The 19,668-nt window shown below is 42.5% G+C and overlaps 3 protein-coding genes across 11 annotated transcripts in view; all 3 read right to left on the reverse strand.

Annotated features, from left to right (window-relative positions):
• Nucleotides 1-983, reverse strand: part of LOC119142721 (mitochondrial intermediate peptidase) — an 80,939-nt gene extending 79,956 nt beyond the window's left edge. Inside the window, exon 1 of the mRNA XM_037375978.1 lies at nt 789-983. Coding sequence (XP_037231875.1) covers nt 789-962 — 174 coding nt within the window. The 5' untranslated portion in view covers nt 963-983. The remainder of the gene's footprint in view (nt 1-788) is intronic.
• Nucleotides 984-2,476: 1,493 nt separating this feature from the next.
• LOC119143807 (complement C1q and tumor necrosis factor-related protein 9A-like) lies at nt 2,477-13,125 on the reverse strand. Of its 2 annotated transcripts, XM_037378442.1 has the most exons (5): nt 13,014-13,125; nt 11,798-11,936; nt 8,198-11,110; nt 5,396-5,458; nt 2,477-3,721 (listed from the first exon to the last, which is right to left on the reverse strand). In XM_037378442.1, the coding sequence occupies exons 3-5, from the start codon at nt 8,361-8,363 to the stop codon at nt 2,916-2,918; spliced, it is 1,035 nt and encodes a 344-aa protein (XP_037234339.1). In that variant the 5' UTR covers nt 8,364-11,110; nt 11,798-11,936; nt 13,014-13,125; the 3' UTR covers nt 2,477-2,915. The 2 variants fall into 2 exon arrangements, with proteins under 2 accessions (XP_037234339.1, XP_037234338.1); XM_037378441.1 differs by lacking the exon at nt 13,014-13,125 and having other exon boundaries at nt 8,198-12,363.
• Nucleotides 13,126-15,191: 2,066 nt separating this feature from the next.
• Nucleotides 15,192-19,668, reverse strand: part of SPATA13 (spermatogenesis associated 13) — a 160,200-nt gene continuing 155,723 nt past the window's right edge. For all 8 annotated transcript variants that reach the window (XM_037376258.1, XM_037376254.1, XM_037376259.1 and 5 more), the window contains one exon: nt 15,192-19,205. In XM_037376258.1, coding sequence (XP_037232155.1) covers nt 19,024-19,205 — 182 coding nt within the window. In that variant the 3' untranslated portion in view covers nt 15,192-19,023. The remainder of the gene's footprint in view (nt 19,206-19,668) is intronic.

The raw sequence follows: 19,668 nt of genomic DNA on the forward strand, positions 1-19,668 counted from the left end.
GGAGCAAGACTTACACTAGTGTGCTTGTAGAGGAAGAAGACCCAGAGGAAGTTTCCCAAACAAGTGCTAGATGATAAATAGAGGTCAGATTTGTCCTCAATCCTTTAGTCCCAGCATTTGACAGCTTCACCAGCCTGGGCACCATGGTAGGGACAGGTGAGTCAGCAGACTAACACCCGGATTTTACAGATGTAAGCATTCTGCACGCGCTGTGCCACTGGAGGTACACATCTTATGCTGTCCAGGAACTCAATGAGAGTCCCAGGATTCCCATTAACAAACGTATCCGATTCACCCTAAAAAGAATTAAGGCAAAAGGCCTGAGTGTCACCAACCCAGCAAACAAACGCTTTTCTGCCACAAGCAACCGAATGGTGTCCAGGCGAGAGGATGCCAGCAGTCCAACCAGTTCTGTGGCACTGACAGGTGCAAAAAGCCACAATCAGGTTGGAGCTAGGAATGGAAAGGATACTGCATACATATACACCAAATATATATATATATATATATATATGGTCTCTGTTGACGCTCAAAGCAAATGGTGCAACAAACAAGGCCGTGATTTTCAAACTCCCAGTGTGCCCAGAAGACAGAATGTTTTCGGTTCATTAGAACCAAACCAAAGCCTTATGAAGATGTAACCGCCTAACCCTCTGGTAACTGCCTGGCTGTCCCCACCAACACCATTTAAAAGTTTCAAAATAAAAAATTACACGCAAGTGAAGCAAAGCGCAAGGCGGCCTAGGCCGCTGCTGCCCGCCTCAGGCCCTTCCCCGCCCGCCGCTCACCGTCTTCCCTCCCACCGCGCCGCCGCGCAGCGGCTGCCCTTGCTGCTTCGCATCGAAGGCGGCGCCCACCGGGGACCAGCTGGTGCTGACGGCCCGGCAGCCCGGCCCCGCCGCCAGGCCCCGCAGCGCCCGGCCCAGCGCCGCCGGCAGCGCCCGCCGGCAGCCGGCCAGCATGGCGGAATGGGTCCCGGCAACAGGCCCCGGCGCACACGGCTGGGCGGCGACCTCCCCACGCCCGGGCCGAGGGGGGAGGAGAGCGGGAGGAGGAGGGGGGGGGGGGGAAGGGGAAGAGCTGCAGCGCCGGCCGTCACAGCGCGGAGGGAGGCGGGGCTCCCTGCCGCCCGCCCGGCTCCTGCGCCGCCTCCCGCCCGCTGCGAGCGGCTGCGGCCCGGCCCGGCGCTGCGTGGAAGGGGCGGAGCGGGTGGGTGGGCAGCGGGGGCGTCCTGGCAGTGAGTGGGGGGCCCAGTGCCGGCCGGCATTCCCCACATGTGCTTCCCAGTTAGCCCGAGGTCGGCTGCAAAGCGCTCTTTGGCCCAGGTGCTTCTACGACGCAAACTCACGGCCTGTGGCTTAGAGGCGGGAAAATCTCCTCTTCCTTTAAAACTCACGTAGCCCTTCCGGCTGCCTTACTGCTCTAGTGTGTCCCCAGCTGTAATTCAGCTCCCTCAAGAAGCCCCCCTCGCCTGTTGGTGCTGGGCTGTGATCCATGCGTTCGATTCGACGGCTGTGGGGACCCCCTGCCGCCTGAGGGGGGGCGAGAAGCCGGGCCCCAGGATCCAGCCTCCCGCTCCTGCTGCATTTCAGGACGCTGGCCCCTGTCCATCAGCATCTCTGCTTTACTCTCTATGGGGAGGGAGTGAGACTTACCAGCGTCTTTTGTTATATTTTCCAGTTTTAGGTGAAAAGGGAAAAAAAATAAAAAAATTCTGAGAAAATTCACAGACATTAGTTTTATGGCACATGAAATATCTCTTGGCCAGTTCTCCAGCATGTCTGCTTCAGTGTCAATTAAGGTTTATGGTTCATTTGGGAGAATTTGTTTAGCACCACCTAATTCTGCAGTAGAGCAGCATCGTGCTGTATTTGTGCACCCTCACCGAGTATCTGCCCACACCAGAAGGAGCTTCCTCCCCTCACACCATCCCGCTCTGCATCAGACCTTTTGGCCACACGGAGAGCCAAGAACCATATTTAAAACTGTCAAATCCACCCAATTGCAACGAAACTTGTGCCACAGAGCAAGCAGCCCCTGTGGAGGTACCAAACTACGCTAATTCCAAGATTAAAAACTATTTTGAAATGGTTGGATGAAAAAAAAAACCCAAAAAAACCCAAAAAACCACCCAACCAAATTTCAAGTCCATTTACACATGTCACCTAGAAAGATGTAAGCTGCTGCCCAATGTTTATACATTATAATAGGGACGCACATTTCACAACTCCAGAACCTGGAACCACTTTCTTTTAAAACATTTGTCCTTCAGAACTGGTCAGTGCACCCCTGTGTAACTACAGTAAGTCACCAAACCAGTAACGTGGCAAGCCCAGTGCTGTAGATTCAGAAGACTTGTCCTCTCTTGTGCAGAAGCCATTCCTGAAAACAACTGTCCTGCGACTACAGCCATAAAAAGTTTGTGCACATTGGGATTTTTATTTTGTTTTGAATTCTAAAAAGAAAGCAGACAGCAGCAGATTATGTGAGTTTAATAAGTAAACACCCAGCACCTTGTGACTGGGACAAGAAGGCATTTATTTCAAACTCTTCTGCATATGAGTCTGAAGCCCCGAGCTCTGTTTCAGCAGCTGGTTATGAGAACTTCAGCACACCAAGTTGTGCAACGAGCCGCTGTGTGCAGAACAAGGCCTGGTTTCCTACAGATACAAGTAGCGTGATCCTACACCTTCCTGCTGTGATGACTTCAGTGAAAAAAAAGTACTCAGGTTTTAGGGAGATGCCTAGCTGGTCCTACCCTGCCCTGCAGTCCTACAGGTCCCTTTCAGCCCTCGACATACCTCCCTGGATGCTCACTGTTTTCTGTTGAATCCAGGAGAAATTAGCCAGCAGATAACAACTTTATTAGGGAGGGCTGAAGGACACAGGTGTACACCATTCACAATAATGTGGAGTTACAGGGCAGGTGATGGCAGCAGCTCTAGTGGGTCGGAGGTGCTGAATAGGAGGAACCCAGAGAAGGTGGTATCATCATCAGCATCTGCAAACAGCCCGTTGAAAGTCTCTCCTTGGTGAGCCTGCAGCCACACCTCATCTCCCCCCTGTAGCTCAAGGATGGTGGCTCCTGAGGCCTGGTCCTCTCCACCCTGGTACCTGTCCATTGTGTGCAACATCTTGATGCCATTTTTAACTAGAGCTACTCGCACATTCCTTGAGTAGACAGTGATGTGGTAGGTGAAATAGTAAACACCGGGGTATTTGCAGATGAATTTACCAGTAACTAGGTTGTAGTCGTTTAGACTATTATACAGCACCTTGTCAAACTTGATTGGGCGATTCGGAGGGGGAAATTTGGTGGCAATCGTAAGGCCAACACTGAAAGCACTCCTTGGCAGGACTCCTGGGGCACCCACGTTCCCCTTATCTCCTCTGTCTCCTTTCAAGCCTCTTTCCCCCTGAACTCCTGGATTACCCTGTGGCCCCAGATCTCCAGTATTACCTTTAGGACCTGGATTACCAGTTGGGCCAATTGGCCCTGGGAAACCAACTTTTCCAGGATGGCCGATTTCACCCTTTGTCCCTTTTGGACCAATGGGCCCAATGTCTCCTTTTAACCCCTTTTGTCCTTGCAGTCCCAGCTCTCCCTTCTGACCTTTATAACCCACTGACCCTATAATTCCTTTTGGTCCCAGTTTCCCAGGTCGTCCTCTTTCTCCTTTATCTCCTTTGTTCCCCTTCTCTTCAACAGTCCCATTGGCTCCTAAACAAAAGAGAGAAAAAACAAAGACACTTTCTTGTGATCTACTGGATTAGTGGGGCACAACATGAGTTTCAGCAGGAACACATACGTGTAGGTGTGTCACCACTGTACATACAATTTATCATACATTTAAGTGCAGGATAAGCATAACATCTGAAGAACCTGCTATTGTGTTAAAAAACTGGTGCTCTGTCTGAGAGCAGCAAGAATAAGCTCAAAGAAAGGAAGGTATGATTTGTCTACAGGCTGACAGTAGCACTCACAGCTTACAACATCTCAGGCACAAGCAGCATCTGTCCAGACACTTGTTTCCAATCTTTGGTATACAGAACAAGGGAGATGGTTCACAATTTAATCAGAGCAAGGCTCTGTTTGGACAATACCCAGAACTTGCTTGCCATGTGTCTGTATAATTTCTGCATGACATAACTTTGCTTGGGTTACCTAGATTGCTACTGCAGTGCAACTAAATGCTTTTTGTCCTGTTATTTGCTACCACATGCTCCATTTATCCTACATCCACTCTTGGGCTGAAGCTCAAATCATTTGAACATCCTCTGATTGCTGCAAAAGGGTTTGATGGTGAAGGTCTCATGATGTGAAGGGCATGTTAGCAGTTGTTAGGCAAAAGGCATCATAATGATCGTATACTCTATTAATCAGAAAAAGAGCTGATAATTTCTGCATAAGAGCCTCTGGCTTCTGATGTTAGGAATAATGGTGTATTTACAGTTTACTGTTCTCAATTTACAATTGAGAATATTTAACAGCAGCAGTGAACTGAAACTAGGTGAGATTGTATGATGAACGTCTAGGAAAAGCAGCACAGGTCCATCAGGACAAGGGTACAGGAAAAAGAGGTACTTCTAGTAATTTTAAACAATATTTGTGGTCTCATATCTCATGCTCCTTCCAGGACTGGGGTTGTTTCTAATAGGCTGGAGAAAATTCTGAGGGGAGTAGAGCAGCTTGTAGTTACTGCCATGCAATGCATATACTGTGTGTTATTTCTCAGGGTCAGCTTCAGGATTTTGGACAGCCTGGACACTGTCTTTGGCAGGCTTCCATGCTTTTGGATATATACATTGTCTGTGTACAATTACTCTAAGGATACACAAGTCCAGCATCTCAGAGTTACTGAATTTCTGCAGAATGATGTGATGCCTCTTGACCCACTGATGGCTGACTCCCTGCGTGTATGCATGTCACTTTGCACATGTACATCTGTCTGACACAGGAGACATGCTGCATATGCATGTTGGCTAAACAGGTGAAGTATACACGATCTACTGTATTTTTAGGTGTATAATTTGTGTCTTCTACAATTTCTTTTAGAAGTCTCCCTCCTGAGCTACAAGAGCCTCACTTTCTTAAGGTAGCTGCAGATGCGCTGTCTTCCTCAGCAACTGACGAAAGGATCAGAGATCGGAAAGGTAGGATAACAAGCTGAGTGAACAAGTTGTAGGGCATCAGAGGCAGTGGGATAATTGGAGGTGGCAAATTCCTCTTGTATTGTCCACATATTTGTACAGCCTCTACTACTTCTGGGAGAAGGTGTTTTAACCTTTGTGGTATTTTCGCTGCAGCTAGAAGGTACATAGCACATCTAGTGCTCACAAACACAAGGACAGCAGTTGACCGACAAATATTAAATAGAAACACATCTTCTCTGACCTCGTTCGCCTTTTTCTCCATTTGCACCATCTTTTCCTGGACTGCCAGGAAGTCCTGCTTCACCTAGTGCAGAACAGAAAAGCAGATTTTCATTAAACAATTAAGTTACCAGAAAACTCGGGGTGAATTCTTCTCTAATCGTTCCTTTTCAAGCCTGGCTAAACACTGACTTCTAGTGGGTGCCACTGCTGGTACTTTTCTCTTATGGATAAATTGACAGAGAGCACAGAAACTCTGCTTGAGGATGGTGCTTTTTTGAGACAGAGGGAATCCTTGGCATGAAGTGGTGTGTTATTGAGATATGTAGAGGAGCTATACCCTGGCCAGGACCACCAGTGTAAAAATTCTTGTCCTGTTGTTGCCTCCATCCATGGAAGATACACCAGCAGGAAAAGGAGTGAGGAAGCCACATTCAGCAAGAAGCTTTGCAGGGACAGGAAGCCTAGCGGTGAAACAATGGTAAACTCCTCTCTCAAGAAGAGACATCTGAAGAAGTTTGGCCAATCGTAATGAAACATTACAGTGGAATAATATTGCCTGTAGGTCTAAGGAAGGCATTCACACTCTTGATCCCCGTACCTATCATGGCACGGACTTTCCACTGCTCTAAAGAGAACAATTCTATAAGTCATTTTTGTAGTAACATCACAGGTGACCAGGAGGTGTGTGAACAAATACCTGGATCTGCATCCAGAACACAACAGAACAGAAGGAAAAAGTTGGTAGTTTGGATGTAACCATATTCCAAGAGTAGGTCTCCAGCCATATGGACTGGAGAAGAGTTCTTTAGCAGTTTTCTGCACAATGGGCACAGTCCAGCATCTGCTGAATTTTCATTGGCTTGGTAAGGAACAAAACTAAGTCTCATGTATTTAACTGCGAAGGTGTATGTACATACAGTATAAACATAGACTCTAAGGAATGGTACAGTCATCCCAATTTGCTTGAAGAATAGTCAGTATAGTCATCATAATAGCTTGATTTAGGAAAACAGGTTGGGGACTTTATTGGAAATGAGTGATATCATGTGATAACTCAATGGAGAAAAGTGAGGACATTTATAAGATTAATGAAAATAAAGTAAGCTCTAGATTTTCCACTTTTCAGACTTTCCTGGACCCCTGCATAAAGAAAAAGGCAGCAGCTAATTGTATGTGCCTATTAAGAAGCTAATGGATATTTTTTTGTTTGTTTCTAGATTTTAAAAGATTTTTGTTTTAGCCAGGTTAGGGCACTGAAAGCAGGAGCATGTAAGTGGTTGCTTGGCAGAGAGCTCTAAATCATCTCACAAAGAAAGGAGTTTGAAGTAACTCTTTAGAATCATTGAGGTAAATACCTAGGTGGGTAGACCTGTCTTTCAGTGGCCCAGGGCAGGCCGTAAGCAGTGAATAAATCTTCAGTGCCCAAATTATAAGTGCTGGTTATGTTTCAGCAGATCTAATTTACTGTGTAGCCACACAAACAGTGTGGTGTGTAAGAGAGGAGAGTCAAGTGGTAGGAGAAATATCTGGTAGAGGATCCCACCTATGCCAGCACAGCCATCAAAGAACCACACATCAAACTACATCTTCAACACCGATTCAGCAGCCTACACTGTCTGCAGACGCATATACTTCTCTGGTGGAGTAGGTGATTCATTAGCTTAGCAACCCAGTCTGTTAAAGGCAGACCTTTCCGCTAGCTTGAAAGACATAATAAAACACTTCAGCACATTTTAAGTTAATTTATCTTAGACTGTTGATGTCAAGTTTGGTTTATGTACTAGATTATATACTCCGCTGAAAAGAGCTGTGATTCACAATCCTTAACATCAGCACTTGGTAGAAGGATTCCTCTGGTAAGTACAAGTTTGATCCAGGTTGATTTGTGCAGCTGAGTTAGCCAGGCCCACAATAACGTTGTTTGTGATGGGTTTATGCATTAAGCCATAACACTACCTGCACAATGCCACACAATAGCTGACCTAACATAAAGCCTGTTGGGGAAGAGTTTTCCCCCCAGATTTTGTGAACAAATTTGAAGTGGCAAATATACACTTGTCCTGTGCCTTGCATTCTGGGATTGACACTTCAGCTGAGGTGTTATATTTCCACATGCCCACAGATTTATTACCTTGTGCAACCCTGGCCTTGCTATTCCAGCATGGATGCAAAAGGCAGCTGAGGCTTAAAGTACTGTGGGAATTACTAGCTTTAGGATGCTGAGCAGATCACGTCTGTCTTCAGTATCACACCATATCTCTATCGTAGCCTGTTAGAGGAGACACAAATCCTACACTGTTTTTCAACAGTCTCCATTCCTGAACTTCCTCTAGCGGCTCTAGAGTTACAGCAAGTAGGCACGCTCAGAAGCAAGTCCTATGAATGTTAAATTTAGGTAAGAAAGAAATCTTACCGCTGCACACTTCTTATTGCACTGAACAAGGTATCAGTTGTTGGTTTGTTTATATTCTACTGGGCTTGAAGCTTTTTACAGAAATATAGTTGCTATCTTAAAGATGTAGGAGTAGGTTTACAGGCTTTAAAATTTTCAAATAAACATGAAAATACTTCCAAAATAGAAGGTAAAGTCTTTGTTCTTTTGGTTTTATCCCACGGACCTAACCTCTCCATAGTATTAGCTATCTTGCTTTCATTATTACGTCTTTATATTTCCGTTTTCAAACAAGTAAATGACAAACATCCAAAATGTTTTCTGAAGGCTAGGCAGAATAATCCCATTAATGCAGAGCGACTACAGACAACTTTGGGAATGAATGGCATTGCACTTGCTACATGAAATCATTTATTCTGAACATAGTACCTGTATCTCCCTTGTCGCCTTTTGGACCATCACGTCCATCACGACCAGGTATGCCATTGTGCCCAGGATTGCCGGGGATGCCAGGATACCCTTGGGTACAGACGTCCTGGTTTTGTGTTTCTGTCGTGCTGACCACAATAGCCAGCAGTATAATCCAGCTTTTCATTCTTTACATAGGTTATATGATTTCGGCTGAAAGATTTAAGAAAGCAAAAGTACATCTATCTAAGTCTACCTTAGAAGGGGATGGAGGGTGGTGGAGGGACAAAAAAAAAAGGAAATGGGTTTTCACCATGTCTATTGTTTTGTTTTGTTTTGTTTTATTTATAGGTCTCTCTATAGCATCAAGTACAGTCCTGGAGACTACAGAGTGCTATTTCAAGTAATAATTTAATGGGAATACCAGACACAGTGTCATTATATATTTGAAACATTAACTCAGCTTTACACAATTTAAAATACTCCTTAATTCCCTGTGATTTGGAGCATCAGGTTCTGATTCATATTTTCTTATGCAGTATGACTGGTGGAAATAAGTGACTCTGCAAAAGGGAATTTTGATGCAGGTAGATGGTGAGCAGGTGAAAGTCACAAAAGCTCTGGGGAGGTTTAGAGCTGCCCTTGATATCCTCAGGATCTATCCAGCAAACAAGAAAACAACAGCTCAGTGCATCCCATAGAGTTTCACACTGTTCTATTTAAACCATGAGTGCATTGACAAAGCCCATATTTCATAGATTTGCCTGAACTTAACCCACATTAAAAGGCAACTTGGGCAAAAGTGATCTTTTTTTTCTTCACCCCCCAGCAAAGAATATACAGATGCAGCAGCTATATGCTGAAGAACTTCCAGTGACCTGTCTTACTCCAACCAAACCTGTGAAACACCTGGCAAGTCTACAGGGAATCAAGCTAATAATAATGTTGCTGTCCTGAGCCTAAATCAATAGTCGAAATTTCAGTTCTTGGTGGGGGGTGATTCAGGCAGGACTAGTGATCCCACGTTCATACACAAGGATTCATACAATGTCCTGTTTCTCTGAGCTGCTGTTTTGCTTACATAACATACAGGCATTCTCCTTGTTCAGAACTCTTTGTATACTCCTCTAGCCAGAACTGTGCCCAAAATGAAGCTATTTCATGCCCCTTTCTGCTTTTCAGAGCCGTGCAGAAGCCCATCTACATCTTCCATCTTCCTCTTTCCCATTTCAAAGCCTTCCAGCCAAATGGGATGTTATGTATTTAGAGTCTGTAAGAAAACCCTTCTTTCTGATCTCCAATCTTTAGTCAGTGTTGGCCATTAATAACCCAGTACCTAACAGCTTCTTAAGGGAAAAATAATATAACTGGGCCAGTCAAACAGTTCATAACCAAGAAGAAGCAGAGGTCTTAATGCCCACTTCTCCATCCACATTTCTCCCTGCACCTACTTGTGATTACATAGTTGTGCCTCTCATCTCCCAGGAGCTGACTGTGGTGCCACAGGAGGTGAATTAGGGCAATTCAGCCCCTAATTCAGCACAGAGCAATCATCTTTTTCTCTCTCTCTCTTTTTTTTTTTTTTTTTTTTTAATTGGAGTTAGTCATCTACTGGGTTAATAAATTGAATGACCTCAGAGGGAGTCAGAGCTGGAACAGAGTGAGGGCAAAGATGTGAGGGATCAAGTAAGAGAGGTTTTTGGCAAAAACAAACCTTTAGTCTGGTTCTACCCCTTCATGTAACTTACTTAAAGTCCAGCTTATATTTCTCCTTTCATTACAGTGTCCCTCCTATATAACGTCTTTTAATATAGGCCCACTGATATACGTTAATACTTAATTCTAGACACAACTGGTTTAAGTGAGTGTAAGAGCAATTAATGGGAAGAGATTAGACTTAGGAACAAAAATCAAATAGCAACAAAATTAATGCTCATTTTTTTGGAATTAATATTCATAAATCCGTATTGCATAGAAGCTTGGGCTGTATAGGTTAAGTACTTATACAGGCAAAAGTGATAGAATGAATAGATTTTACATATTCGGCTTTTGAATTGGTTCTTTCATTAATAAGAACTTAATACTGAGATCTGAATACTAAATTGAAATATTAACTATCATCAACTGAAAAGATAATGTCTTCTGTTTAATTTCTTCACTACCATTTCTCAGTCTTAGGAAAGAATGCATCCAAATACCATGTAGAGGGACTAGTATGTTTTCAATAATTACCCCCTGTTAGCAATATTAGATCTAAATATTTTTTTAACTTGATTTATAGAGGAAGACCTTGATTTTGGGACACATTCCTTAATCTTTTAATCCTCTCTTCAGAAAAGTTCCCCATTTTGCCACAGTTATTGGATATGTGATGTATGGTGCCTTTGCCAATGATCTACAGGGAGATGTTTGATCACCCACCAGCAAAATCCTGCTTTGTCTGCTGCTGCTGTTTGGCACTAAAGAAAGATGAAAACAGATTAAACGTTTGCTACTTCTGAGCTATATAAACATTTGCTGCCTTAGTCAAAGGACTCCAGAGAAGTGCAAAAGGAAGAAGTGCTCTGTGTGATGCTGTTAGGATATGGTGCATCCCATGGAGAAGTCTGATAGCCCTTGTCCACTGGCACAAAACCCCATTCCCAGTTGTCTAAGGGAGTGTTTCTTGCCTAAAGAATAGAGAGTTGGTCCCCACACATGCACTCCTTTCCATCAGCTGACAACATCAATATCATCATCATCATCACCACCATTATCAGATATATAGGATCTTTGGTCTTACCTCATTCACTTCATACTTGCAGTGTTCTTGGGCATCTGTAACCAGGGTATAAAAGCTACATGTAAAGGAATTCACGCTTCAAATACGTGCTTTGAGGACAAGCACTTGTTTGGTCACTAAATTCTCAAAGGTCAGTGATTTAGTTTTGAGAGCTGTTAAATAATTAAAACAGAGGTTTAAACTGGAATCTTCCTATTTATTCCAATATTAAGCCGAAGCGCTCTGTACTTTGGATTTTATCACTGTTACATGAAAGAAAATTGTTAAAATGCATTAATAAATCTTTGATTTTCCTCCATTATACAAATACATTACACAAATGTTACCCGTTGACAGCCTGGTTGGTTTGTAGGCTGGAAGGCATGTCTCATACCATTACTGTGCTGGAAAAACATGTAATAAAGTTAGTTTCTGTATGAAGCAATTTACAACGGCATTAGGGACAAAAAGACTACAGAAATTAAAAATAACAATGCTGTTAACGTGGCATTACAATTATTGGGTAATTATGGAAAAGAAGTAATGAGGTCAAATTAAAGTAAATAAACTGAATGCCAAAGAGAGCTTTTCATGTGTAATTAGCAAGCTCCCCATCTAGCCACTCAAGCAACAGTCAAAGCTATTGTGCTACTAAATTACATATTATTGGTAACTAAATTTGAAGAAGCCATAACTTGATACTTAATTATAGTTCTCTTTTTCAAACCAGGACTGTTGAAACTAGTGAAAATAAAGCAACTGAGCATATCATCATCTCCTTAAATGCTGATCATGAACGGTGAAGGATAAAACCAATAGTCACAGGAGTTAATGTGTTATAGGAAGTGGCCTTAACTCACCCTGTTGGTGCAAGTGACTGAAAACTGTCTGAGGGTGTTCCCAGGCTGCAGAGAGATGACACGCATGGCCTGTGTGTAAAATAAGGCGTCCTCAGCACGGCTGAGCAGTGAAGTTTCCACTAAGGTCTTCACCACCACCCTGTGGTAATAAGAAAATATTGCAAGCGTTATGGTGCTCTGGTTTGTATCTGGGACATCGCATTTACCGTGCTCTAAGGAAAAAGAAGGACAGTGTGCAGCAATTAGCTGCTCTACTTGAATGAACTTCTGTAGCCAAATTAGCCTCACTGCTGTGCTAATTGAGAAGAAGATACGAGTGCTGCGAGACAAATTCCTTTTCTCTTCACCCGTTAGGCACCATCTGAATTTTTCTAAGGTTGCTTAGCCTTGGCTTCCTCTCACACTTCAAAAGTTTGAGTCATTAAAAAAGCTAGCTCACCCTGTTAGCTTACTGCTGTGCCCTCAGTGATCTGTCCTGCCATGCAGAAAAACCTGGATTTATTGACAAACCTTCCTGGCTGCAGGGTGCTGGGACAGCCGGTGACTCTGGGGGGACAGCACCGGGGGCAGTGGGGGCTCCTGGGGACAGGCCACCGGCAGGGCCTCCCGGGGCACAAGGGTCCTTACACTGACCCAAAATTCTACAATGACAACAGTAACTGTCTGTCTATCCCAGTCCTGAGGATGACATAATTCATTAGTTACTCTACCCTGATGGGCAGATGGATACTTTTTTAGCGGAGAACCAAGAAAACTGCTGTAAGAACGGTCTTAAAGACAAACATTTCCGTCAGCCACTTTCTAGTGTGCCTTGTCACATCACAGAATAATGGCTTGGAAATAATGACACAGTAGCAAAAGCTCATCATTTGCTCTTAGAAAATATTGCATCTGAATGGCAGGAGGTGCAGAGGTTTTTTAGATTGATTGCTGTGCAAATGACCTTTGTTAGGAGCTGAATATGGCGGTAACGACCACCAGAGGGATGGTTAATAAAAGAAGATACACCCAACCCTATTAACAAAGCACCTTCTAGATTCTTCTTCAGTACTTCACGAGTCAGTACCTCCAAAGTCAGGGCTACGCTCATAGGCAGAGGCCAAGATTAACTGTACCGAGTGAGTATGCCTACCGACAGTTCACTTCAGTGTATGTATCGGGCCTTCTGTCTTCTTATTTCCTAGATGCCAGAAACAAGGAAGTATTTGGCCTGTACCTGCTTCTGCCAGCAAAGTCCCTCAGAAGCATCTGGAGCTCTTCCTTCCCCCTGAAGCATTTTCAGATTTCCAAAGTTCACTGGAAGAAACAGTCAATAAATCCTACATCATCTTGTGTGTCTCTCCTGAGTGAAACCCAGCCCTTGAAGGGCAGTGGTGCTCCTTCCTCTGCTAACCTCTGCCCTCTCAGATCTGTCCTTCTGAGCTTTGCTGACGCTGCTCCAGGGATGCAGACACCTTCCAGCCTTTTTTTGCCTGTGGAGTGGTTTGTCCATCATTGCTGCTGGCCCATCCAGAAGGCTTACAATAAAATGATTCAGGTAAAACCTTTTCCAGGTCTTGTGCTCTTCAATACCATCCTATCCCATTCCTTTCCAACCATTCCCATCCCATTCCCCACCCCACCAAGATGCACAACAGAAATATAAGATGTAGCATAAACAGAGGGAGGGTGTGATGGGTGTGGATCACTTGTCAGGCACAACCTGCTTTAGGTGCCAGCGGAGACATTATCTGGGATGCCATATGGAACCTATAAAGGGGGTGTGGGGGCATGTATAAATATGTATGTGTACAAACACACACATATACACACTCACACGCATCATTTTTTGAAGCCAGAGCCTAAATACCTAATCTTACAGTGGCAGTATACGAGTTCTCAGTGCTAGATACTCATCCGGACAACGAGAAGTCAGTTCTGACTGCAGTGAACTAAACCTAACACAGATCTAAGATTAAGAAAAGCCATAGTGTGTTGACAGTTTATAACAGTTTTGACATATTCTCACAATTGCATGTTCTCTAGCTAGTTAGAGCAACTGGATTTAGAAAAATACTCAGAAGCACACTAAATATTTCTGTGCTTTCCTTACAGGGTACATGATGTGCAGTTTTCCACTGCTGACTTTCTCACTTCTCTTTTGGTACTGTAACATAAAAAGGCCCAAATCCTTAAAAACAAATAAACAAACAAAACCCAAACAAGCAAAAAAAAAAGAACAAAACCGAAACCCAACAACAAAAAAAAAAACCAAAAAACCAAGACAAGCAGTGCCATTTCTGTGCAAACTTAAATCTCCACCTGATAGATCAGGCTCTCAAAGAACTTAAAAGCCGATGGTGCACAATGATCTACAGGATTTAGCCTGACTGCCAAAGCATGAAATAAAACGTACAAATGAGCTCACCATGGCCAGATGAATTGCAGGCTCCTTATAAAGCCTGTTGATCACATCCTGCTCCGGTGTTTGCCCAAGGTATGTGCTTTGGTCATCTGATCCACCTCACCAAGTGCTCACTGTGCCTTTCACTGCTGCCGGAGCATTCAGCATACAACCTGCTGCAGCCGCAGCTCTCAGCTTTGAGGTGAACCAAGAAAGAGAGGTAAGAGCTTGGAAACTGTAAGGAGAGGGAAAGAAATGGCAAACCCAACTATTCTGCCAGCTTTTGAACTTGCCAAAGCATTTCTGACCAAAAGATTTCAGCTAATTTTGTTAAATTTATTATTTTGTTATTTTGTTAAAAGTGAATGTGTCTCAGTGAAACATGATTTTTACCATCACCTTGAGCAGGAAGGACACAGGCACGCCTTCCAGATGTGGTCCCTTGCTCTGCTGGAATAATGCAAAATGAAACACTTCCCTGAATCAGAGCACTAAGATGAATGAATCTCCAGCAGCATTGCCCATTGCTCTAACAAGCAGGCACGTAAGCCTGTTCACACACACCTACAGAACAACCCTTTTGGGTGAACCCTTTCAAAAGGTTTTGCTTTTGTTCCAAAGAAAATAGTATTTAATTCTCCTTACCTAAACTCCAGTACTTAAGTCACCATCCTCTGTTAACAAGAGCTTTAAAAATACAGAATCTGCACTTGCGTTTACTTCCAAGGGGAACTGTGGGAGCTGTCTGCCAGGACAAGGTATCACAGATGCATGTGGCTGGGACAGTAACAAGGATGGGGTTTGTCGGAACAGTGAAGACTTCAATCCTAGAATCAGGTTTAGTAGTTGTTAAAATGAACGTGTGCTGGGAAGTACTGTAGCTGTTACTGAAAAACCAAGAGAGGATGATGTGATATTTTTTGCTTTAAAATAATAAAATAAATATATCAACTGTCATATTTTTCCATCACAAAGGATATTTTGTAGACAATAAAAAAAACCCAACAACAATTTTAAAACTGCACAATGAAGTTTTATAAGACACAGCTGAGGAACTTCAGCTTTGTACATTATTTAATTCAAACATGTACAATAAGGATAAAATAACAGGAATGTAAGTTTGTACTTCTTTCCAGAAAATAGATTCATTTGACCAACAATGTTCCAACAAAAGTAAATAAACCTTGTAATGCAATTACTTCAGAACAAATACACATCAAGCTACTGCAGTCCTGTACGCTGGACTTCAGTTGTCAACAGCCAATTCATCTGCTCTGTAGCCAGGACACTTCATTTACAACATGGGTAACAGCACACAGATGATAAGATGCACAAAGCAATGTAAGATAAAATGTTACAAAACACTTGTCAAAATAAAACATATATGCAAGTCATCTCTAGTATTTACAACAAATAGTTTTAAATTAGAGATCATTCAGAAGGCATCTAATACATCCAAATGCCACGCATACAGAAAAAAAGCAGAAAGGCAGTCAAAGAAAGATACCGTGTTAGTTATGGCTAAAGACCTTTGGCTCCAAAACTCTGTTATAATTATTTTCAAAAGACAACTAAAATGTGGAACATTTGAGTCATCTGTCTTTGAACTCCGTTATTACACTGACCACTAAAACTCAATGTGAAATTTAGCATGGCAAGAGCCACTTGTAAAACAATCTTATTATTTTATACATCAAATGCTCTGAGATAGATGCAATTATGGTTTGGCATTTTCCTAACACAGTGGGAACACACTTGAGGACAATTATGTTTTACTGTATCTCATGCATGAAGTCTGAGGTTTTCTGCTCAGCAGGCCATTGGGAAGGCTCTGGCTGTGCTTTATCTAAACGAGGCACAAATACGCTTAGTAGTTGCCCTAGAACTTTTTATAGTAACTTAAAGTGAGAAAAAGCAAGAGAGAAAGAACAGATGTTGCTGTCACACCTTCCTGATCATATGCAACTTTTGTCATCAGAAAGAGAATCAGGGCCAGAGTTGCTAGAACACCAACTTTCACATTTTAGTTGCAATTCTTTTTCCCACAGACTAAAGTCAGGCTGAACCCAAGCAAATATTTGTCTTAATTGTTGGATAATGCAATTGTGTGTTTTCATTTAACTATCATTTGTTTAAAAGATTATGGTGTAGTCTAAATTTGGCCTGCCTTGTTATGTTTTATTTTAATCTGTTGCAAAGTCAGATTGCAAAGAAAGACACAGAGAATACTGTAAAACAACCATGTCTATATGTAGGGTACTATATGAAAAATCATCCTGAGTAATCTGCACCATGAAACATTTGAATTTTATCCCTCTGAAATCCACTTCTTGAGAAAAAAACTGCCACATCCAAACGCATTCACAAATATTTTTGTTCATTTTTAGGGCTAAGGCACCAACACTACTACCTGGGAAAAGCCTTCACAGGCACTGACATGTCAAAAGATAAAACTCAAAACCTTTTTTTTCCAGCACTCCACACAACCAAGCCCTGGAAGTAGGTTTTAGCAAAGACACATAGGTAAGTAAGTGTGGATCTCATAGTGTCTTCAGGTCCAGCTGGGAACGTTTCTAGATGAGCATTGCAATCCAACGTCAGACATTTTTTTTGCATCTAGATCAATTCTTTCAAAATGTGATTATGAAAAATATCATCCCCGCTTCCACAGGACATACATCACTTTGGTTTGCAGGCCTGAACATGGCAAGTACCCACAAAAATGGATATGTAAGAAACACAAAAGAGTTATTCATTTAAGGGGAAGGGCACACATCCGTGCCTGCGTTTGGAAGTCTGCTCCTTGTGTTTAAATTGAGCATTTAGAATTATCTTTTAAAAAAATCTGAACAGAAATGGCTTGGTTTAAACATCAAAAGAAAAATATTACCAGCCAGCTTTTTTTCACCAATTTTCCCATGCATTTTCTTTAAGCTGGATCACTGAAAAATGTCAGTGCGTATCTTCAGTTCTTAACTGTTTCATGTTATCTTCCATCGCTATGGGAAAGCACTATGCAGTGAACAATTCGGCTGAGCATCACCAGACTTTGCATTATTGCTGAGCTATATGTACAAGGCATCTGAAATTTACAGTTTTCAAAAGATGTCATTTAAAATCAAACCCACAAACCTGGGCTTTGCAGAAGTTGCCACAAATTTATCAAATCACAAAATCTAGCAACTAGTGGGCTTCACAACACTGATGATAAATAAAAATAAAGAGGTAACAATAGTAGTAGGAACAAATACATGTTTAAAATAAGGCTTTTTTACATTGTTGTTAAGATGCCTGGCCTCTAGCCCCTTGTTTGTTCATATATTACAGATTCATGACAAAGCTGATTGTGTCCATTGTCAAAGAATACCCTTGGATCTATCCTTATCATCAGATAATGCCCCTAATCAGCAGCAGAGGACAAAGCACTGTAAAGACATTCATAGCAAATCACTTCTGAAACATATGGAGTCTTTCCTTCCTTCTGTATTACCAGCAGTCTTGTCATCTTTAATGAGAGCTATCAAGCAGAAACGATCAGTGCTGCAAATACCAAGATCCTGTTTCTTCCCGGTGACTTTTAAAAAGTTAGTCTCCCAAATCAACTCCATATCATAGGCAAATCATAGCAATGCAAGTAATGTATTGCATATGCTGGCCAGAGCTGAGCTTAATCGAGTCAGGTTCTTCCTCGTCCAACAGGCTGATGACTCCAAGACAAAAATCCATCTCTTGTCCACACAATTCCTCTGTCCCTTCCAGTAAGGATTTCTCTTTCTTTGTGAAGAAATAATTGCTCAAAACCCATTAACTGTGTATTAGAAGCATGGGTCCAGACCACTTCAATGTATTTACCATTCATTCATTTTCTAAGTCAAGCTATATGAATACAAAGTGTGAGAACTATGTAACACAGCCAGAAGTCAGCAGGTGTCTCAACTCTGACTTTGTACATTCACATTATCTCCATTAGAAAATAAAAAAATACTTTTTACAGAGAGAAATAAGCATATTGGAAATATAAAGAAGCATCTCCCAGGCAAAGAATTACGCAAAAAGTGATATAAAAGCTCTACACTGAAGAGCACACATGCATGCAAGTATATTGCTGTGACTGAAATTAATCAGAGAGGCCCTGGGCTCCTCTCGTTTCCACTTGTGTGCAATAAATGCACATATCTTTATAGTCCATTTCACACTCTGTTCGTGCTTCTATATGACAGAATAAAATTTCCCTGTTCCAATCTGGAATATGGTAAGGCCTTGTGGGACATTCTCCTGCCATTTGGCAATTTAATAGAAAAAGTCAGGAAGGATTAGGGTCCACTAAATTCTGCAACAGCTGGTAATCACATGGGATGTCTGCACCTGATTTTGGCAGGTGGTCTCTGCTCAGTGCTCCAAAAGAGAGAAAACTCTCCTAAGATTACTTGCCAATATAACTCTAAGGAAAAATTCCTCCCTATCCTAAATTTGGCCATCAATATAAGGTTAAGAAAAATGAAATGTTGCAATGACCTGCATGATTCCATCACTGCTTCAACATAACTTAAGAAACAGAGATCAAATGCTGCTGCTTCAGAATAACAGCAAGTTGTCTTTGTCAGAAGGGAGACTGCTCTTCATCAGCTATGCTGACACTTGGCCACGCTGCCTTCGGAGCAGTCTTGAGGAACTTTGTTTTTCTTCTAGACGAAGATGGTATTTCTGGCTCAAGGGAGCCCAAGGTTTCCCCTCCACAACTGGAGATTCACTGAGCTCAAATAAGCTTAACAGTGTCTCCAAGGTCCTTCTCTAGCGTAAGTCTCCCTCCATATGCCAATGTCCTTCCCAGGTCCTTGGCCTCTCACTTTTTAAAGGGGGTGAGTTTGTTGAAGGTATGCCAGAAGAGGGATGGCTTCCGCTTGGGTTCCGCCAGGGCAAAGACCTGCTGCTGCGGGATGCTAGTGGGCACAGTGATGTGTCGCTGATGAATAGGATGCAGGCTTTGGTGTGGAGGAGGCACAGGACAGCCGTTATAGCTTACACCTGCAAAAGGAGCAGTTTAAAAAAGCGTGTGAGTCAGCTAGCAGAGCAGCCAACACTGGGATAATTTAAGCACAGGACCATGGGACAAATTCAATGGTCAGCAAAGCCAGTATGGATTTTGCCATGATCTTGCATGGAAACACTACTAAAGGTTACCTTTTCTGATGTTAGATTTTTTAATTGCTGCATTGAACATTGATTTGGCTTAAGAAGAGAATACCACCAGTAAAAATAACATTACAGAATTACCAAAAATAAGCAGCAGTTTCACATAGCCAGGCTACATTGTTTGCACAAGTAAATTCCGGTATTTCAAAGGAATGACTTAATACAGTAGGTACTCATGTTTTAGTCAACTCTCAGAATAAGGCTGTATAAAATATTGCTACCAACAAAAATGTTATTTCTTCAATTTGGAAATGTTTTTCCCAAGCTAATGTTCTCAGACTTTGACCTTTGTGCA

Source organism: Falco rusticolus, chromosome 2, assembly GCF_015220075.1.
Source record: "Falco rusticolus isolate bFalRus1 chromosome 2, bFalRus1.pri, whole genome shotgun sequence".
Classification (NCBI taxonomy): domain Eukaryota; kingdom Metazoa; phylum Chordata; class Aves; order Falconiformes; family Falconidae; genus Falco; species Falco rusticolus.

What these genes read in the sequence shown, in the direction of transcription:
- LOC119143807 (XM_037378442.1), bottom strand. Translation starts at nt 8,363, where the DNA reads ATGAAAAGCTGGATTATACTGCTGGCTATTGTGGTCAGCACGACAGAA. An exon ending in AGGCGACAAGGGAGATACAG is followed by an intron (nt 5,459 to 8,197) that starts GTACTATGTTCA and finishes GTTCTGCACTAG; the next exon opens with GTGAAGCAGGACTTCCTGGC. An exon ending in TGGAGAAAAAGGCGAACGAG is followed by an intron (nt 3,722 to 5,395) that starts GTCAGAGAAGAT and finishes TCTTTTGTTTAG; the next exon opens with GAGCCAATGGGACTGTTGAA.